This window comes from Aethalodelphis obliquidens, unplaced genomic scaffold (assembly GCF_003676395.1).
Source record: "Aethalodelphis obliquidens isolate GAN/ISIS:26980383/991018 unplaced genomic scaffold, ASM367639v1 scaffold83, whole genome shotgun sequence".
NCBI classification, from domain to species: domain Eukaryota; kingdom Metazoa; phylum Chordata; class Mammalia; order Artiodactyla; family Delphinidae; genus Aethalodelphis; species Aethalodelphis obliquidens.
Window position 1 is genome coordinate 7,560,589 of NW_020838027.1, and position 21,726 is coordinate 7,582,314.

Below are 21,726 nucleotides of genomic sequence, written 5' to 3' on the forward strand. Positions count from 1 at the left end.
CCAGCAGATATTGATTCTATATTGGTCCTGCTGTCTTCCCACTTTTCTACATCGATTATGTAAATTCAGAGAGACAACCAAGACAGAAACTCTTAGAAAATAATAGGATATCATTCTTCTCAGGAGGTAGATTGCACAAGGCAGGGGTAGTATGGATAGGAGCTTTCAGACCATGTAAGTATGGTTTAGGGCTCCAGAATGAAATCTAAACACAGAAGATTCAATGGCCATGATTTATTACAAGAGTTCAGGATACTTGCAGAAAGAGAGTAATTTATCAATATTAATCAGTCACCCTCCCATATCAGGTGTAATCAGAGGGAGAAGTTGACTTGGATTTTGGACAAGTGGTTTCATTTTCTTATGTCTTTGATTCCTAATTGAGAAAAACAAAAATAGAAACTAGACTCCATACCACACAGAATTATTGTGAGTTTCACATAGGATAATGTATATAAAATCACTTTGTGTATGATAATACAACACATACACACACACACACACACATCTCGCCCTTTCGGCATTGACCATTTGACCTTGTATGCTAAAGGTTGGAGATACCAAAGTCTAATCTCTTAAGGGTTTTCCCCAAGGACTAGTTCTACTCAGCCTCACATAAGATGATAACATAAGTGATCTTGAACACTTGTGATAGATTCGCTTGGTTTCTAAGCTTGGAGAGCTTGACCCAAGACTGGCTTTCTTTTCTAAAAAAATGATGAATTTACTTTCATTCTTTCCTGTATCCTTTTTCCTCACACGATATGTGGAGTTCCAGGGCCCCAGCACAGCTTGGGTTAACATTGAGTAGGAGAAACCACAGGAAAGGCAACATGAAGAAAGCCCTAGGGCGAGAGTGAAAGGATGTGGTGAAGTCAGGGATATTGGGAAATATGAATCCTGCTAGGATGGCCAGGTCCTCCAGTTCCTGTTCTGCTTCTGGCTGGAGCTTGTATCTTCTGTCTCTTGCAGCCACTGGAACAAGCTCTACCTTAAGGGTGGCTGCTGGCAGCTCTTGCAGCAAGATCTCTGCTGTAGCAATGGTGGAAGCTGGGCTGTTGTGTAAGGAACATGTGCGGGGAACTCCTTTGGCCTCCACAACTCTGTCTTTAGCCTTCTCTATCTCTGGTGTCCACCAGAGATAGAGAAGGCTTCGAAGTCACTAACCACCCCTGCTGAGCACTCTCTAGTTCTGGTCTTTCTGTCCCCTCTTTTCCTGAGTGCTCTATAGGGCCCTTCTGTCCTTATTGGTTCCTATCTCAGCTGTGATCTATTCTCCCTCACTATCTCCCTTCTTCTCATTTTGTCATAACTTCACTCTGGGTCTTGCTCCCAAAGAGCTCCTTTTACTCAATCATTGGGCTTCCCTGCCACCAGACACTACTTTGACATTGGTCAGCACATACGGACAAATCAATTTCCTTGTGCTGCACCAATGGTCTTATAACCTCTGCCTTGAGTCTTCTTGGCCACTGGGTTCTGTTAATCTTTCATGTGTTCTTTGTTGACCTTCATAATTGTTTTATGAACACTACTGTGTCCATAAAATAAAACATGTTTTTTTATTGTTGGGATGTAGTACCAACATGCCACAATGTAAATGCTTTGCTTACCAGTTTATACACAATGTCCAACTCAGCATATATAAGGTGGTTTGTGTTATGAGATAATACAAAGAAAACTTGTAAGGATATAATCAAGGTAAAGAGGTGAGCATAAACATCACAAAAATGTTTGTCTCTGAAGCACTTAACCCTTCTTATAAACTTCTTCGGTATTTATAGGATTCTCTTTCTATATCAGTCACAGAGCAGACAAATACTTGGGTTTTCAGTTGACTTTTTTTTTTTTGTGGTACGCGGGCCTCTCACTGCCGTGGCCTCTCCCACCGCGGAGCACAGGCTCCGGACACGCAGGCTCAGCGGCCATGGCTCACGGGCCCAGCTGCTCCGCGGCATGTGGGATCTTCCCGGACCAGGGCACGAACCCGTGTCCCCTGCATCGGCAGGCGGACTCTCAACCACTGCGCCACCAGGGAAGCCCCCTTCAGTTGACTTTTAATGACCTAACAATTAGACCTCCATCAGCTGAGTGTTTTTCTTTTGCACCCCATCTCCCTAGCCATGTATCAGCATTTTACTTCTGTGATCTCTTAGAGAAAACTTAATATAATAAATATTTTTTGAGTAGTTATTATGTAGTAGGTAATTTAAAAGGCACTAAAAATATAAAAACAGATATTGGGTCTTTATGTGATTTACAGTCAAGTGAGGGCAGAGGACATTAATCAAATATTCACTCAAAAGACTTGTATAGGTAAGACCTAAAATGTGGTAAGTACTGGGGAGGGGAATATAATGTCAGAATATTTGACCTTTTCATGGAGCTCAAGGAAAAGCTCTTAAAAACTGAGCAGAGATATAGAGAATATTTGGGAGGTAACCTGATGGAGAAGAGAAGAAGGAGAATTTCAGGTCTAGAGAACAACTTCTGTGAAGGCAATGTGGTGAAATACAGCATGAGTTCCAGAAATTAGTTTAATGGAGTTGTGGTCCTGAGAGTTTGGGTGTTTGGTGTAGGAAGAGACAGAATAAGTAAGGAAAGGTTAAACCTGATAGGGATTTCTAGGCTATGTTATGGAATTTGGTATTATTATAAGGAAGATATTGAGGTATTTTTTAAAGGGAAGATTGCATTGTCAGTATATATTTTTAAAAACATCACAGAATTCAAGGCAGGGAATGATTGAAATGGAAGAAAAGTAAAACAGGAAGATGTTGTTATTGCAGTTATTTAATATTTTAGTACCTTTGTATTAAGATCGTGAAAGGGGTGATGGAGAGAGGAGGACAAGTTTGAGAGAGATTTAATAAAAAAAAATAAGTAAAACTTGGTGATATGAGATGGAAAGGGGATAGCAGCCTAGAGCTGTGTGTGAAAGAGAGGGTTATAACAAGACCACAGCTGGTTTATAGATGGCATAATTGTCTTGTATGGCATGTCCTTTATTGAGATATGGAGTGCTGGAAGATGGTTCCTTTTATGATGAAATTTAATGAATTATTTTTATATGTTGAGTTCGGAGTACCTTTGAGATTGTAGATTTGCTACGTTAAACAGGCAGGACGGTATACAGGTCTAGTGATCAGGGAATGATCTGGACTAGAGATATAACATTGATAGGCATTGCATTGTATGTGGTAGTTGAAATCATGAGAATGTAGGTGATTAGCTAAGGATATCATAGAGGGAAGATGCAGAAAAGATAAAGACTGAAGTTCCAAAAATACTGGCAAAACAAGACGGATGATTGAATAACTACATTGATCATTCACATGTAAAAATCTATTCATCATAACTACTCATTTTCTAAAACATTTTCTCTATTGCCCTTTCCACACTTCTGAGAAATATTACTATACCCACATGAATCATAAATGGACACACACACACACACACACAGCCCTCTAGGACACATGCAACCCTCTGAACTTTCTTATGATCTGAGCTCAAGCTTCATGTGGTGTCTCTCAGTCAGACAAATGGAGACCAATTTTCTGCCGAGTGGATTACAGTTGACAAATCCACTGATGATGTTTCTCACAACTTTCTTCAGCTATCTTGGTATAAGACACCAGGACACATTTCATACTCCTGGTCCGTGGCTTTTTTTTTTTCTTTGAAAACCTATAGAAAGAAAGCAAATGGTTACCTTTACGTCAGCCATGAATATATGCATATGTCAAGAGACTTAAAAGGAAATATTTTTTAATTTTTTGGTGAAAACATAATCATTCAAACAATTTAAATACACAACAGTATGATGGGTAAAGCAATTCTTCCCACTTTTAGCTTTATTTCTCAAAACCTCTCTCCAGAGAAGTTCATAGTTCATTAGAGATAGCTAAAATATTACCTCTGACTTTTTTATCATTTGAAAATTGATCACTGTAAGAAATAAGCAGGAAGTTATGTTTCGTAAACTAAACCTGTGCACTCATAAGAGAGTTTATACTTGCTAATTTACCTTTTAGATAAAAAGACAAAATCAGGCAGTGGGGCAAATCCTGTTTCTCACATAAATCTTCTGAGTGGCTGGAGGGAGATTTCTTTTCTTTCTCAACTTTCTGTGTGAACCATTTTATAGAAATATTTATCAGAGTGTAGGAAATTTATACCCGTTCTATCAGTTCAGGGCCAACAATGTCAAACGTCTCTATCTTGTCACATACAATATGGGATTAAAACCACAAAAAATGCGACAAAACTTACAGCTGGGGGTCAAAAGTGCTATTGTCCACCCAGGTCCATAATTCCTCTCCAGGAGGGATCCTCAAACCAACCCAATAAGAGGCTGAAGCCTGTAGGTTCCGCCATAGGAAACTCTAAAAAGAATAGGAAATGTTACATGAAACAAAGTGATTCTGACAGATGCAAGAAAAATAGCGCAAGTGCACCTTCTATGTGCTTGGCACTGCACTAGAAGCTGGGAATGAACAGGTTAGACATGCTCCATGCTTTCAAATAGATCACAGTGGAGGGAAATTTTACTGCAACTCAATGGGATGACTGCTAAACAACAATTACGTACAATGTTAGTAGATATCAAAGCTGTGGAGTCCAGCTCCGTGATTTGAGTCCTAGCACTACTATTTACTACTACACATCTTTGCACAGTTATTCAATCTTTTTACTTCTGTATTTTTCCAATCACTAAAATTCAGATTATAATAGTACTATCTCAAAGAGCTATTATTGACTTGTTAATAAATAATAATATTATTAAACACTTCCTGGCACATAATAAATGCTCCTTGCATAAATGTTAATGATTACTACTAAATACAAGTATGAAATAATATCTAGAAGCAAGAGAATACCCAGGGAAAGTTACAGAAAGAAAGCAATCTCTGAGCTGATGGGACACATACTGTTCATAGGTTTTTTTGTTTGTTTTTGGTTTTTTTAAAGATTTTTTTGGTGTGGACCATTTTAAAGTCTTTATTGAATTTGTTACAATATTGCTTCTGTTTCGTGCTTTGGTTTTTTGGCCAGGAGGCATGTAGGATTTTAGCTCCTGACCAGGGATCGAACCCACACCCCCTGCATTGGAAGGCAAAGTCTTAACCACTGGACTGCCAGGGAAGGCCCTGTTCATAGGTTTTTTTTTTGTTTTTTGTTTTTTGCGGTACACGGGCCTCTCACGGTTGTGGCCTCTCCCGTTGCGGAGCACAGGCTCCGGACGCGCAGGCTCAGCAGCCATGGCTCACGGGCCCAGCCACTCCGCAGCATGTGGGATCTTCCTGGACCGGGGCACGAACCTGTGTCCCCTGCATCGGCAGGCGGACTCTCAACCACTGTGCCACCAGGGAAGCCCCATAGGTTTTTAATATCTCTTTTTGTACAGTGACATAACCCCTGAGCCAAAGTATATGGCCAGCCATAATAAAGGGGACATTTCCCAGCCTCCCTTTTGGCTAAGTGTGACAATGTGACTGACCTAATTTCTGACTAATGGGATAGAATCAAAAAATACTGAAAAAAAAAAAAAAAAAACTGAAATTCTAATTCAGCATTTAAAGAGTAAGTTCATATCCTTCTATTCATCATTTTCTTCTCCCCTGATGGCTAGACTGTGAACTGTGATTGGTTCTAGTGGTGAACCAATCAGAAACAAGTAGACCCAGCACCCTACTGATGGGAGCAGAAATCTCATAGCAGTTTAGACTACAATGTGAGTGACATAACTTATTACATATATTCTAAGGTAGATCTTTCCCCTATTTTAACACTTTGACTTTGGAAACATTGAACAATCTAATGGCTTATGGTAGTTTCATTGGCAGCTCAGTTTTTGCTTTTTAATTGCACTATTTCTTTTAAGGGTACTAATGATACATATTATCATTGAAAGTGTCTTAGGTTCAATGAATAAAGCAAACATCCATTTGTTTCAGCTACAGCAATTCTGGAACTCTGTCACATGCAGCTTAACTCATATGCTAAATGACAAAGCTGTTTGTTGGAAAATAGTCATTAGGCATATAAAAGAGAGAATGGTGTTTCTCCACTGAATTATCTTTGCCCTACGGTCAAAAGAAATCAGTTGACTATATTTGTGTGAGTCTATTTCTGGCCTCTCTATTCACTTTTGTTGATCTATAACTCTCTTCTTTGCCAATACTATACCATATTTATTAATTTAGGTTTATAGTAAGACTTGAAATTGAGTAGTGTAAGTCTTCCATTCGCTTGCTTTCTTTGGGTTAGTTTGCTCTTTTCATAGGTTTTTTTTTAAGTAGAAGCTTAGAGTAATGATTCTACATTATCTTCTTTTCAAATATAAGCATTTGATGCTATAAATTTCCCTCTAAACTGCTTAAATTGAAACCCATGAATTTTGACATTATAGTGTTATTTTCATTCAACTCAAAATATGCTTTAAAAAAATTTGCCCTGATGCTTCCTCTTTGACCCATACATTATCTAGAAGTGTGATGTTTAACTTTCAAACGTGTGGGATATTTCCAAACATCTTTCTGTTTCTAATTTGCACTTTAATTTTGTTATGGTCTGAGACATACCCTGTGTGATATCTGTATTTGTAAATTTTTAGGTCCCAAAATATGATCTGTCTTCATGAAAGTTCCTTGGAAAAAAATGTGTATTCTGCTGTTGTTGGATAGTATTCTGTAGAATCCGTTAGGTGTAATTGGTTGATAGTGTTGTTCAGATTCATTTATTTATTTATTTATTATCTACTTGTTTTGTCAGTTACTCAGAGAAGAGTGTTGACATCGCCAACTATAATTGGGGATTTATCCATTTCCCCTTTCAGTTCTATCAGTGTTTGCCTTGTTGCATTCACGTGTATAATTGATCACTATAATGGGCTTTAAGGGCTAGAGCCCATGCTCCGCAGCAAGAGAAGCCACCGCAATGAGAGGCCCGTGCGTCGCAAGGAAGAGCAGCCTCTGCTCGCCGCAACTAGAGAAAGCCCACGCGCAGCAACGAAGACCCGACGCAGCCAGAAAATAAAAAATAAATTTATAAAAATAAAATCAATACTGGCCTTATTTAGAAGGTTTAGTGTCCAACCTTCTTGTAGCAAAATTTCAATCTAAATTAAGCCAGAGCTAGAAAAATACTTGTTTTCTTCAACAAAGAGCAAAACCTCATGAGAAGGACTATGCTGTATTTCCTTTCCCCCAACATCATCTTTAATTTCAGCTGCCATGCAATCTGCTTACAACCTTTGTGAGCAATGGGTTAAACATGGGAGATGAGATAGATATTTTATGTCATACATTTAAAATGAAATCTGGTAAGCAGTGGGGTCCCTTGTAGAGAAGAACTTAGGTACATAATACCAAATGAATTCCTCTTATACCTAGCCAAAAAAAAGCCTGAGATAATAATATAGTTCAATGACTCATTCAACCAATAATTGTGTAGTTAATAGCAATGAGGTTTAAAAAATTTATTTCACAGAAATTTTCAAATTTGTAACATAAAGAAGGTATTGCAGTTGTGAAGGATGCTATAATCTCCAAATTTTATATCTCACCATATCAATGAAGTCTTGGATCACCATGAGATGTGAATTTTTCATGACACAGTCATTTTTACTTTCATTCCAAGATTTCTCACTTTTAGCAACCCAGTAACATTTCCCCCCATGTAGCTTCCAGTCTTCAGAGGGGCATGATTTACTAGCAGTAGAAGAGTTGAAATAACCTGGAAGGAAAAAGGATAAGTAATTAAAAGGAACTTGCGACTGTATCCCTAATACTGTGTGTATACTAATTAAAGATTCTCAAAATGTGTTAAATTATGGCCTAAGCTTTCTTTGACAAAAGTAAGTGCTTTCCTCCAGGTGGATTTTGAAAAAAAATAAAGATTAACAGAATTGCAATATGTGTATATTGTTTCTTTCTCTCTTTCTTTTTTCTTTCTCCATTTAGGTTAATTCTCTTAAAAATATATTACGCTTTCTATCAGCTAGGCAATGCACAGACACTAGGATAAAGCAATGGACATCCAAGCCTCAGGGAGATAAAAATTTGGAGGAAAAGTAGAAATTAGAGAATTTAATTAGTGGTCTGCCAATGAACCAGACCTTTTGAGAATTATATATCACACTGGAAGAATTTTTCTTGGGAAAAAATTGTGTAATAGATGTCCCCCCAAACTCATGATCTACCCATGTACAAGTGGATCCTGGCATCCAAAAATGTGCTGGTAACAAATAGATCTAATTTATAATATTTGCCAGTAGATTTAGATGATGACAGTATAGGTATCCTACACATACCGATAATTTATTGTCCCCTGAAATAAATATTCTTTAAAAACACACATATACATACACACAATGACTTGAAGCCATTGAAGAGTAAAAAAAGCAGGCAGATTTTGGAGAGTAGCTGACACTTGAAATAAGGTATGACAATTTAGAAATTTCCTGTTTTTACAACTTTTAGCCTAAGACAGACCAATGTTGGTGCCATGTAGAATGAGCAAAATTTTGGTAGACAATTTGAAGTCTCTCTAGTCTGAATAACCAAAGAACAGAATTGGGGGCAACTACAGATGTTGAAAATAAAGAGTAAATTCCATAAAAGAAATAAACAAAAGGTGTGCATCAACTGCTGTGTATAAAAATTTTCTAAGTCCCTGGCTGATGAATGTGGAAGCTAGATTACAGATAAAAACTAAAAAAAAAAAAAGAAAAAAAAACTGACTTGAGATTTAAACTGCTGCCCCCAAAATAGAAATTTAAATGAATCAAACCATACCAAGAAAAATCAACACTTTTTGGAGAAATGTATCAGGATCAGTCAAATTTTAAAAAATCAAATACTTTAAAAAAACAAGCCAACATTTTTTAGCAGGAAATACAAACAAGAGATTTGGTCACTGAGGACTTTAGATATTTAAATAATTATATGTATCATAAACAATAATGTTTACATTATTTTAAGAAATAAAAGAATAAATTACAAAATGATCAGATAACAGGAGACTATCACAAGCTAACTGGAGGGTTTGAAACTAAGTCCTTAGGTTTGAAAACTATAATCATTGAAATTAGACTCAGTGAATGAGCCTACAGCTTAGAAACAGGAACAGAGAGAATTTGTGAACCACAAGGTATATCTGAAAACATTGCCAAGAATTCAGCACAAATTGACAATCATGAGGACAAAAATGAGAGGTTAAGTGAAATGGAAGATAGAAAGCAAAGGCCTATCGAACATCTAATTTAAGTCCTAGAAATAAAATACAGAGAAGGTAGACAAAGAATTAGGAATGATGGCTGACTAGTTCTATTAAGTTATACTTTACATATTTTAAGTTTATTCTATTATTTTATTTATTTTTTATTTTTTGAATTTTATTTTATTTATTTTTTTATATAGCAGGTTCTTATTAGTTAAGCATTTTATACATATTAGTGTATATATGTCAATCCCAATCTCCCAATTTATCCCACCACCACCCCCCTGGCCACTTTCCCCCCTTGATGTCCATACGTTTGTTCTCTACATCTCTGTGTCTATTTCTGCCCTGCAAACTGGTTCATCTGTACCATTTTTCTAGGTTCCACATATGTGCATTGATATAAGATATTTGTTTTTCTCTTTCTGACTTACTTCACTCTGTATGACAGTCTCTAGATCCATCCTAGTCTCTACAAATGACCCAATTTCGTTCCTTTTTATGGCTGAGTACTATTCCATTATATATATGTACCATGTCTTCTTTATCCATTCCTCTGTTGATGGGCATTTAGGTTGCTTCCATGACCTGGCTATTGTAAATAGTGCTGCAGTGAACATTGGGCTGCATGTGTCTTTTTGAATTATGGTTTTCTCTGGGTATATGCCCAATAGTAGGATTACTGGGTCATATGGTAATTCTATTTTTTGTTTTTTAAGGAACCTCCATACTGTTCTTCATAGTGGCTGTAGCAATTTACATTCCCACCAACAGTGCAGGAGGGTTCCCTTTTCTCCACACCCTCTCCAGCATTTGTTGTTTGTAGATTGTCTGATGATGCCCATTCTAACTGGTGTGAGATGATATCTCATTGTAGTTTTGATTTGCATTTCTCTAATAATTAGTGATGTTGAGCAGCTTTTCATGTGCCTCTTGGCCATCTGTATGTCTTCTTTGGAGAAACGTCTATTTAGGTCTTCTGCCCATTTTTTGATTGGGTTGTTTGTTTTTTAATATTGAGCAGCATGAGCTGATATATATATTTTGGAGATTGATCCTTTGTCCTTCGATTCATTTGCAAATATTTTCTCCCAGTCTGAGGGTTGCCTTTTTGTCTTGTTTGTAGTTTGCTTTGCAAAAGCTTTGAAGTTTCATTAGATCCCATTTGTTTATTTTTGTTTTTATTTCCATTACTCTAGGAGGTGGATCAAAAAAGATCTTGCTGTGATTTATGTCAAAGAGTGTTCTTCATATGTTTTCCTCTGAGAGTTTTATAGTGTCTGGTCTTACATTTAGGTCTTTAATCCATTTTGAGTTTATTTTTGTGTATGGGGTTAGGGAGTGTTCTAATTTCATTCTTTTACCTGTAGCTGTCCAGTTTTCCCAGCACTACTTATTGAAGAGACTGTCTTTTCTCCATTGTATATCCTTGCCTCCTTTGTCATAGATTAGTTGACCATAGGTCAATACAAGCCTACCTCAAGAAAGAAGATAAATCTCAAATAAACAATCTAAACTTACACCTAAAGGAACTAGAGAAAGAAGAACAAACAAAACCAAATTTAGTAGAATGAAAGAAATCATAAAGATCAGAGCAGAAATGAATGAAATAGAAACAAAGAAAACAATAGTGAAGATCAGTAAAACTAAAAGCTGGTTCTTTGAGAAGATAAACAAAATTGATAAACCATTAGCCAGACTCATCAAGAAAAAGAGGGAGAGGACTCAAATCAACAAAATATTATTTTATTAAGATGAAAAAAATTTAGAGTTGGTATCCTTTCCTGCTGGATTGAAACTAGGATTCTAGGGCCTGTTATAGATAGGATTATCTGTAACAATAGAAGGATTAGAAAACAAGTTAGACAGAATTTAAAGCTAGAGGCTTTATTAAATACCACTGTTACCACTTGTATCAAGGGTATAGGAGTACAGTAATACGCTTTTGTTCTGGGGATAATGTCCCACAGAATTTGCCCTCATAGTCTCACTAGTTAAAAAAAATTAAAGTTTTTAGAATGTGGTCAAGGGGGCTTGGGAACATCAAAATCTATTTTAAAGTTTTAATGAATTCCTAGAATTTGAATGTATCCTATAACATGGACTGGTGAGTCTTTCTAATAGAATTATATATGCATGTTCAAAAAAAGAAAGGTATATCATTTTTCAATATAGAATTAAATTAACGGATTAAAAATAATAAAGAAAACAGCTGGAAAGAAAAAGAAAACAGAAAGGACAAATGACTGAGTGTCTTCTCGACTTTAAAAAGTAGGTAAATACATTCAGATGAGAAAGCAAGATAAAGGTTACCATTTACAGTTTTTTACATGTAATGACATTAAAAATGGACAAAAAGCTACCTGATATGATCATGAATTTTAAGAATGAAAATATTTTGATTACATTCTGTGCCTGCACATGTCCCAAAAGAAGTTAAAAAAAGAAAATGCAATTATTCCAATATAATACCTCTAAATTCATTTACAGCTCATTATATAAGCTTATTTTTCTCATTTGTCTTGGATCTTTAAATATTTTTGTCAAGGACTGTAATAGTTCCCTGAAAAACAATGATCTAAACCATCCCTCTGTAGGGGTAGAGGAATCTCCTCTTTATTCAGATATACCCAAGTAAAATCCACACTACTGTCCATACTTGTTCACTCAGGAATTAGGCAATATAAAATAACATTACCTATTGAGGTGCTTGTTTCAGATTTATTTTGCCCAGTACAGTATTTCTCTTTTGATTCATTATTTACTTTAGTATGTCTTGCAGATTTGAACCGGATAACTAATAAAAGAAGAAGCATATTTTCTGTATTAAATACAAAGCAGAAATTCATTGGGTTCTAGAGACTCTGAAGTTCATTAATGTGGAAACTCCATAGTAATTTAAATGATTAAAAATTTAGAGGGAAAAACAACATTACTTTTTCCAAGATTTGGACGTTCCTTTGCAAGCATTCTTGTTAACCTTATTAATGCTAACTTTAGGGGAATTGGAAAAATATGACCTGGGACCAGAAGGATACTCACTTTTTTTTTTCGGAGTTTTCATATTTATTTTAATAAACACAAAATAACCAGCTCTGGATATAAGCCTCATTTGGATAGCTTGTATTTTGGGAGTTCTTATTCACTGTATCAGGTATCACTTGATTCATGGAAAGGGTTTTATGTGTTTTGACTTCAGTTCATGATTCTGTTCCTTTTGAGACTGTGCATGTAAATCGTACACATAGAAGGGTAGGGTGAGCCCAGAGTATTTTTCGACCATGAAGAAGACAGCTGTCTTTCTGATGGCCACTTAACTGAAATTAGTTTTGGTAATTTATAATGTCACAATAGTGTGTATTAGGCAATTAAATCTTTAAAATCTATTGTAGTAACAAACAAATCTGTTTTACTAACAAAAAACTGTTTTGATAACAAATCTATTATCTTATAACAAAAGGAAACATAGCAGAGATAGTTTCTTGTTTTTTGTTTTGGCCCCGTTGCCTGGCATGGTGGGATCTTAGTTCCCTGACCAGGGATTGAACCCATGCCCTCTGCAGTGGAAGCGTGAAGTCTTAACCACTGGACCACCAGGGAAGTCCTAGCAGAGATGTTTAATGCTAAGTATTTTTGCTTCCTCCCCTCAATGTTAAAGCCCCAATTCAGCCATTGACTAGTTACATTAAACTAGTCAAACCACTTATCACTCTGGGTTTTAGATTGTTCACCTCAACTGGAGGTTTGACCTTGCTGATTTCTAGAGCCCCATTCAGTTCTGAATTCTATGACTCCTACTGACCTCGAATTACTAATGACATTCATGATTACAAATATCATTCACAAGGGCAACATAGGCAGACACGGCCTTTGTCTGTTCTAGAGTTTGGTTTAATCTGGAAATCTGAATTCCTTAGAATATATATACCATCTGGGAGTTTTTCTCCAAGCATTTATTCAATAAAATATTTAAATAATTGTCACATGAAATTGGACTATGTTTAGCTATATCCACAGTATATGAGTATAATTTTAAAATACTTGATTGAATTGATTGATTTTAGACAAATTTCCCATCCATGAATACAAGATTGATGATGATGTCCAGGAGTAACTAATATGGATAAGCTTAAACAGAAATATGCTTCATTATTTAATTTGCTTTCACTGACCGCAGCTTCAGAGAAGATGGTGTATAACTCACAATCAACGGCATTGGGAAATGCATCGTGCATAAAATGCACTTTATGATTTTGGTCATAAAATATAAATCTAATCTCTTTATCAATGAAATGAATCCATAATATGTATTATATCACAATCTGAAGTTCTATGGAAAATCTCTAATTTTAATTGTGTATCAAATTTCATGCTTTTTGTGAAGTTATAATGTATAGGAACCACTTGAACAGCAAACGCAATTACAATAGGTGGTGCTAAAATACTTTGGGATAAATAAATGGTATTGATAATTACTTACCAAAAATGCTCAGCACAATTACTATTACAAGAAGGATGATAATCATTGCACATTCAACTTTCAGGAAAATTCCATGGTGGTGAGAATCTATAAAATTGGATAGATTTCACTAATAAGCCCAGTAAATAATTCCTTAGGTAGTAAGAGGTAGGGAAGGGCTGAATAAACTTTGTCAGTTATGCTCTTGAGTTACTTTCCTTTGAAATATGTAGATCCAGCTTCCTTTTACACACGTACACACACACACACACACACACACACACACAGCATATTTGGTCCCCTGGTTTGTGAAAAGGGGGACCTAGAAAACTGTGAATAGATGTAAATTTTTCCTTTTTGATTTACCATACATATTCCTCAGTATTAATCTTAATTATAATTTACTCTCTGTATCCCTAAGTTTTTATATAAGACTGTGAAATTCTCCGGTCTCTAATAAGCTTACTGACAACACTCACTTATTTGGATTGATCCGTTCTTTCATGCCTCCTCCTTTATACAATACACCTATTTCCTGTGACATGTAATTGTAATTGCATAAAATCATACATTTTAAAATAAAAGTAATTTTAGGGATAATCTTGTCCAACATTCGCATGTTAAAAATGGGGATTTCAAGTCCACAGTCACACAGTTACTTGATAGCAGAGCTGAGACTGTACCTTGGGTGTCTTGACTACCAAAATTAGTACGGTGTTCACTATCTACTCTATCTCTTGTACTTGAAAGATAAATAAATCATAAAAAGAAACTGGCATTTTTAGCTTTGGGTTGATAGTTAAAACCAATAGGCTCTTATCCCAAATAGTTACAGTATATCAATTCCACTAGATATGTGATATATACACACACACATACAATATACTGAGAGTGCACTACTATAACTGATGTTGAAGTAGAACCAATTACAAAACCAAGTGTCGGGACATTAACCTGAGTGTTTATTTAGTGGAATCCTATTATAGAGTGTTTTGTCCACATTATTATTGTTATTAAGTAAAACATCTTTAGTGAGAATTTATTAATTCTCAAAGCACTAAAAGAAATCCATGTATTTTCTTTTATTAGGCAAAACAATGCAAAGTATACCAGTCAAGGCCATCACCAGAAGAATGTGATAATATCCCAACACACGTTTCTAGTGTGAAGAACTGGGGTTACAGACTTAAAAAGCTGGAGAATAAAGCATCAGAGTTCATGAAAGGACTAATATAAGGGGTACTAGGTCATTCTTTTAGGCCCCTGAAGTAAAGGTTATAAAGGCATGAATTTCTGAATCTTAGCCTGGGATATTCTCAGTGGAATCATACTTTGTTACTGAGATTTCACTCAGTGTCATGGTGATAGCCCTCTTTGTTTTGTATCTTGGAGAACTGATGAACCTACAATATTTAAAGTGTTTAGTATAAATGAAATCCATTTATTTAGTCATCCATTTATTCATCCGCCTACCCAGCATCTATCGATTGCCTGCTATGTACTTAGTACTGTGTGAGGTGCTGGGTATACAAAGATTAAGAGATTAGGGAGAGGGTTTCAACACATACGAGGCTCTGAAATGGAAAAAAATATGGTAATTTTAAAGAGCAAGAGAAAGCCAACAACCAGAGCAAAATATGTGAAATTTACCGAGTTAGAAGAGAAAGACCAGGGATAATAGTGTAGGACTCTGTAGGACATTACAATCCAATGTATCAAATAGTTCTTTCCCTCTTCAATGATATGACACATGAGAACAGAAGTTGCGTTTATCCACAACAGAGACATGCAGTGAAAGAGTAATATGATATTTGACTTCTGGTCATAAGCATGACTGCAGGTAGATAATTTAATTTTTATATATTCATATTTCTTCATTTTTAAGATTAGAATATTGGACTGGACAGCATTAAAGATGTTGTCCCAAAATCTTTAAACCAGGAAAAGAGTAATGCTCTTTCCAAACAGAAGAAATTAAATCCTGGCATGTAGAATCAAAAATACTGGTTTTGTTGCTTGAACTGAGTTAAAATAACCTCTAGAAAAATGGACCAATTATATGAGATTTGGGTAAGGTTCTAGTCCATGTTATTTTTCAAACGAAGTTCCGTTAACTCGTATAAAATGAAAGCTCCCAGTCTATTGAGAAAATAAAGCAGAAAAGCCTCTATTCCGAAAGTTAAGAGAGATAATATTTAAACACAGAAAATAACAGACTCTTGCAACTGGAGAAAGCAACTCACCAGATCCACCTGAAAACTGCAAACGCATAAATATAGAAGAAAAAATACATTCTTGGGAAATAATAGAAAAGCAAAACATCAGATCCACTCCACAAGGACAAAGCACCATGAGGAGAGTTTAAGTTATTTAAACATTTTTATAAACTTTACAATATAAAAATTCTTACCCTAGAGAAGAGAATATAAATGCAACATGGACATTTCCCTAAGGCTTCATGTATAAATACACTGGATTTGAAAATCTATTATTTCTGAGGTGGTTTGTGTTTAAGGTTACAATCTTATCTTTAGCTGTGTGCCTATCTATTCATGTTCCAAACATATTCTATTACTCAGATAGTTGTTAATTCTAAACTTCAGGAAATGAAATAGTAACATCTTATGCCTCTTTAGTTTAGCTTAACATTTTTATCCTACCAATATGCAAATTCCAAAAGGCTAAATAACAATGTGAATAATGGCCAGGGATATTTTTCTCAGTGTAAATGAGTTGATCATATTATTTTAAAAGGGCAGATTTGATTGGTGATGAGTAAAGCTGTAAAGCAGAAAGGGGTTATGAGTATTGATGTCACCATGGGAGTATAATAAATGTTCACCACAAGAAATATAAGGAATAGAGGGTCTATGAAAACCAAAAGCAAAGTTCTACATATTAAGACTAAAGTTACAATTAACTTTATAACACTTGGTGTCATTAAAAACATTCACCCTTATTCTTGCATTCAGTAACTTTTGCTTTGAATCCAGTCTCCTAATTCCGGTAAGACAAATACAGACACAGGACAGAAATAAGGGAGATTAAAAACAAAACTTTAATTTTAATAAGAGGTCTAAATCCAACTTACCAGATCTCTGACGTGAAGATGAATGTTCTGAAGATGAATGTTTGATATCAGCATAGATTATATCTCCAGCCATTGCATATATTAAAAAGAGAGAAAAATCACAAGTAGTAGTCTGCTGAAGGAGTTCCGTATTTTTGCAAACTTCCTGTAAGTGAGATAAATTGAGATGGATGATTTCCTTCCCCTCTCCAGAGTTTGGTGGGTTTCCCCTGTGAATAAAAGATAAGAGCAATGTGTTCAGCCTTATCAATCAAGGCAATAGATTTTTGAACACGTGCATGATATGGAAGAAAACTACTATCCATGCAGTATTTTCTTGCTCTTCAGTTAGTTTTCTGCCTACATTTGGAATAATTTTAACTTTTAGTAATACTACAGAAGATATTGCCTCACTTTCCTCTATAAACCACTTGCTCTTTTAGCTAAGAAATATTCTCTGGCAGAAGCTCTTTGACCTTCCAGCATTTTCTCCAAAGTGGAATAGCAATTTAGAAGGGAGGACAAGAAAAAAAGAGGGTTTTTAATATGAATGTAATAGAAAGAATTGATAGACTCCTCATCTTGAAATGCACTGTAATTAATTAGGTAATACTTTAAAAATACCCTTAAAGCTATTTCTTCTCATCTATGCTTTATAATATTAACATCAAAGTAAGTTGAGGCATAGATTATGCAGTGGATTTCCAAACTGCAAAGTAATCTATATGAGACAGAAATAACCCTATGTCAAAATAATTCAAGGTTCTGTCATAAAAGAAAATGAATCTCATTTTTAAATGAGGTTCACAGAAATTTAGCACTGAATGCAATGTATTAAGCATAGATTTTAATCTCCCATTTCTTCTAAAACTCCACTAAATTTATATTAAAGGAATAAAAATGTATACGTTCAAAACAATTTAAAAAGTGAATGGGTTCTAACAGATGAAAAAATTCAGTGAATTCCTGGAAAATGGAGAGTAGATGGAGATGTGATATTCGATGGAATAAAGCAAAAGAAAGTGAAGCCTAGAATATTTAAAGGTAAATAACTGAGGAGATAGCCCAGCTACCCATGAAACCCTCATAACACTCAGAGCTCAGAAATGGCAGGTATGAAAAATGACAGGAGACCTTAGCTGATAGCCAATAGGGTTGATTTCCTCAAGGTCCACCCAAATGCACTGCATACAATTATTTAAACTGTAGTCATCTCTCCCAGACCCCAGTCCAAGTAATTTAACCTACATTCATCAAATAGCTAGAGAACATATCTTGGCTTCTTGACATGTAGGGGTCTCTCAGTATAAAGACTAACCCCACAAGGCTTCTGACCTTGAAGGTCAGCCTTGAACACCAACCTCTGTCTCCTAACACCACTTTGACACTCCCTCTTTTCTGGGCTGTTGTAACACTTTATATGTTGTTCTGCATTTTATGTATGAAAAACTGACTTTGAGAAGTTACATGCAGATGGTTTGCGTAACCATTTTCAGAGTGAGGATTTGAACTCATCACAAACTGAATCCAAAGCCTAGGCCATAATACAATAATGCTTTCTAGATTTTGAGGGTAAGAATCATGTTTTATTATTCTTGCTATTTCCGTCATTCAATCTATGCCTGAAACATAATAGACACTTAGTAATTACGTGTTGGATTATCAAATCAGTTAATGCTACACTGAATTTTATTACTGGACTATAACATTCCATAATGAGAGCAATTACCTTTCACTAAAAAGTAGACTTCTAATCATACGAAAAGTAATACTGATGATCTAGCCATGTACAACTAAAACAAATACTGGTATGTGGAGAACCTATTATAAGTTATATAATAAATCCTTGGAATATGCAAATTTAATATTAATGATCCCTGTCTCCCCTCTCTGCTCCCAAGTAACAAAGGGTATGCATTCTGTAGTAATCTATAAATTCGATGAGTTATGGCTTTTAATTGAGTGTCATAATCCCTATAGGTAGGGCTCGCTTAGCCAGAAAGACCGTTTATATAAAGTCAACTTGTGGATGAATTATATAATGTAATGTTAAAAGTAGCAGTGCCTTGGAAAGCATGTTATTAAGTAATCCAAATAAAACACATCTGGAAACAAAATAAATCTGTTTAGTTAAATAGTCTAAACTCATCAAATGCTCATCAGCAAAGATGTGAAAGGGTAACAGATATTTAGTTAAGCTGCTGTATTTTAGGTATTATGTGTCCATAGTGATATTCTCAAATTTGGTGACACAACTTTCATGGGTATAACTTTTTTCAATGTCAAGTTTAAGCATTAGTGTGGTGTTATCATTATTGATAGATACTACTTCTAAATAATGGAGTAATATGTACTTGAAATAATCTTTATCACAGCCCTAACGTTAATAATAATTTTGTCAATCACTTTTCTGTGCATGGATTCCAAATCGAATTCTCAATCCCAGCCTATTTCTTGGAGTACAAGTCCTCATTTGCAACTGCTTTTCGGTATGTCAGACTCGAAACAATCAAAAGTAACCCAGACTTTACTGCTCTTTCCACTGTGTCACCTCTTTCTTTTGTTGGCTCCCTTCCTTTGGAGAAACTCGGGCTTAATATCTTTCCTTTGATTCCCGCTTCTCTCACTTTTCGAAGTTATGTGTGGGTGAGTGATGTAGGGTGGCATGTAATAAGTCATTCATGTGAGTTGAAGGAGTCTTTTTCAACTTAGATGAACTTGTGACAAAGAACATGCTCAGAGAAGATACTGCCATCTGGAATCAGGAAGAACTTAGTGAACGATTGAAAGTTTACCAATCAGAAAAGTAATTCCTCCTGTGCTTGCTGGCAAGAGAGGAAGGCAGAAAGTGTTTTCTCTGAATACTTCTGAGGGGAGAGAAAATTTTATTTTGCAGATAAATATCTACTTTGGAATACGAAGACAGGAAAAGAATTATGTGTCCTATGCTATATTTGTATTCGTGTGTATGTATGTGTATACATTTTTAAGGTCAACAATATGATATATATTTTTTAAAAAGCATATGCTTGTATGCATGCATGAAACGATTTAATTTTATATAGAAATGACATACCTTTTGCCTTTTTCAGTAATCTACAACACTGTCAAATATTCTAGGCTAGTGGTTCTCAACCTTGACTGCACATTGAAATTTCCTGGAGGGTTTTTTTTGTTTGTTTTTTTAAATACAGATATCTGGACTTCACATGAGACTTTAAAAACTTTTTTCATTTGTCTGCGTCAGAATTTTAAAAATCTCTCCTATATGTGATTCTATATATAGCCAGAGTTGAACACTGTCGAGCTACCACACATGAGTTTAGAGTGATATACAGGTTCAGCAATGAGAAGAAAAACTCAGGCAGCTGTAACAGGAGCAGAAATAGCAGCACTGATGAATAAGAGACCACGTTTCCTATATGCCAAACCAACAACAATGACAAGGTCCATCATTTTTCCCACACCAGGGGAACTCCTTAGTAGTAGAGACCAGATCTGAGGGAAAAACCTGACTCAAAAGTTGGCCTTGATTTCTTTTTCAAAACAGGATCCACAACTCAATGTGAACTAAAGGAAATGCATCCACGGATTGGTTTTGGTCCATGGGTGCCCAGGTGTCTCCATGACCTAGAGACTGTGTCTTGGAAATTCAATCTATAGAAATAAAACAACAGAGGCAGTGTGTATAGCAATAACACTTACCTTATACTGGAGGAAAAGTAGATAGATGTTTGAGAATTTTCATTGGTTATTACAGCACATTAATTAATTTGAGAAGTATGATGTTGCATGTTACAGGTCCTAAATCTGCAGATCCTAAATTTAGTAGGAGTACAGGATAGTCAGTATTTTCTTATTTCAACCACCAATTTGTACTCAGCTGTGGCACAGCAATATTTTTGGAAGTAACTGACTATATGTTAACTTAGATGGGCCTTAAGGATCTGTTTACTTAACGTTTACTTAGGGACTTTTAAAGAAAAGATCAAGATGTTTTAGTGTGTTGCTTACTTCTGGAGGAGTTCTCTCTATCCCTAAAATAATGGAGGTGCTGAAATCTAAGTTAGCATCCTTGAAAGAAAAGAAGGTACAGAAGCCACCTACTAACCCCAGACAGGAAATACTTACCAATGGTGATTTAGAGCAGTGAACAAAGAAGTCCTTCTGAGAGGAAAAATAATAGTACGGCCAGTTGCATTATATTTAAGTAACATTTTCATACTGATATAATTCTCATGATGTGTGTATTCTGGACAATTCACGTAAATGGAATCATATAATATGTAGGCTTTTGTGTCTGGCTGTTTCATTTAATGTTTTCAAGGTTCATCCAGATTGTAATATGTATCAGTACTTCATTCTTTTTTATAGCAGAATACTGTTCCATTGTATGGGTATACCACATTTTGTTTATACATTCATCAGTTGATAGACATGTGATTTATTTCCACTTTTGGCTTTCATTAATAATGCTGCTATGCGTTTTTGTGTGAACATGTCTTCAATTCTTTTAGATATATACATAGAAGTGGAATTGTTGGGTCATTTGTTAACTCTATGTTTAAACTTTTGAAAAATTGCCAAATAGTTTTCTCCTGAGGCTGCACCATTATACATTGTCATCATCAATGTATGAGTATTTCATTTCCTTCACATCCTCATCAACACTTGTTATTTTTTCACCTTTTCAATTATAGCTGTCCTACTGGGTGTGAAGTGGTTTTGATTTACATTCCCCTGATCCTTTGGAGCATCTTCTCAGGTACTTATTGGCCCTTTGTATATATATCTTCTTGAGAGAAATGTCTTTTCAAATTTTTGTCCACTTTTTTTTGTTTTGTTTTGCGGTACGCGGGCCTCTCACTGTTGTGGCCTCTCCCGTTGCGGAGCACAGGCTCCGGACGCGCAGGCTCAGCGGCCATGGCTTGCGGGCCCAGCCGCTCTGCAGCATGTGGGATCTTCCCGGACCGGG

General features: G+C 35.6%; 1 protein-coding gene across 3 annotated transcripts; it reads right to left on the minus strand.

Annotated features, from left to right (window-relative positions):
- Positions 1-490: 490 nt before the first annotated feature.
- CLECL1 (C-type lectin like 1) lies at positions 491-16,895 on the minus strand. 3 transcript variants are annotated; one of them, XR_003430044.1, is made up of 7 exons: positions 16,773-16,894; positions 13,703-13,789; positions 11,921-12,019; positions 7,568-7,737; positions 4,273-4,385; positions 3,444-3,687; positions 491-508 (listed from the first exon to the last, which is right to left on the minus strand). XR_003430044.1 is itself a non-coding variant. In XM_027093336.1 (6 exons), the coding sequence occupies exons 1-6, from the start codon at positions 16,843-16,845 to the stop codon at positions 3,570-3,572; spliced, it is 660 nt and encodes a 219-aa protein (XP_026949137.1). In that variant the 5' UTR covers positions 16,846-16,894; the 3' UTR covers positions 2,426-3,569. The 3 variants fall into 3 exon arrangements, 2 of the variants coding, with proteins under 2 accessions (XP_026949137.1, XP_026949138.1); XM_027093336.1 differs by lacking the exon at positions 491-508 and having other exon boundaries at positions 2,426-3,687; XM_027093337.1 differs by lacking the exons at positions 491-508; positions 11,921-12,019 and having other exon boundaries at positions 2,426-3,687; positions 16,773-16,895.
- Between the last annotated feature and the right edge of the window lie 4,831 nt (positions 16,896-21,726).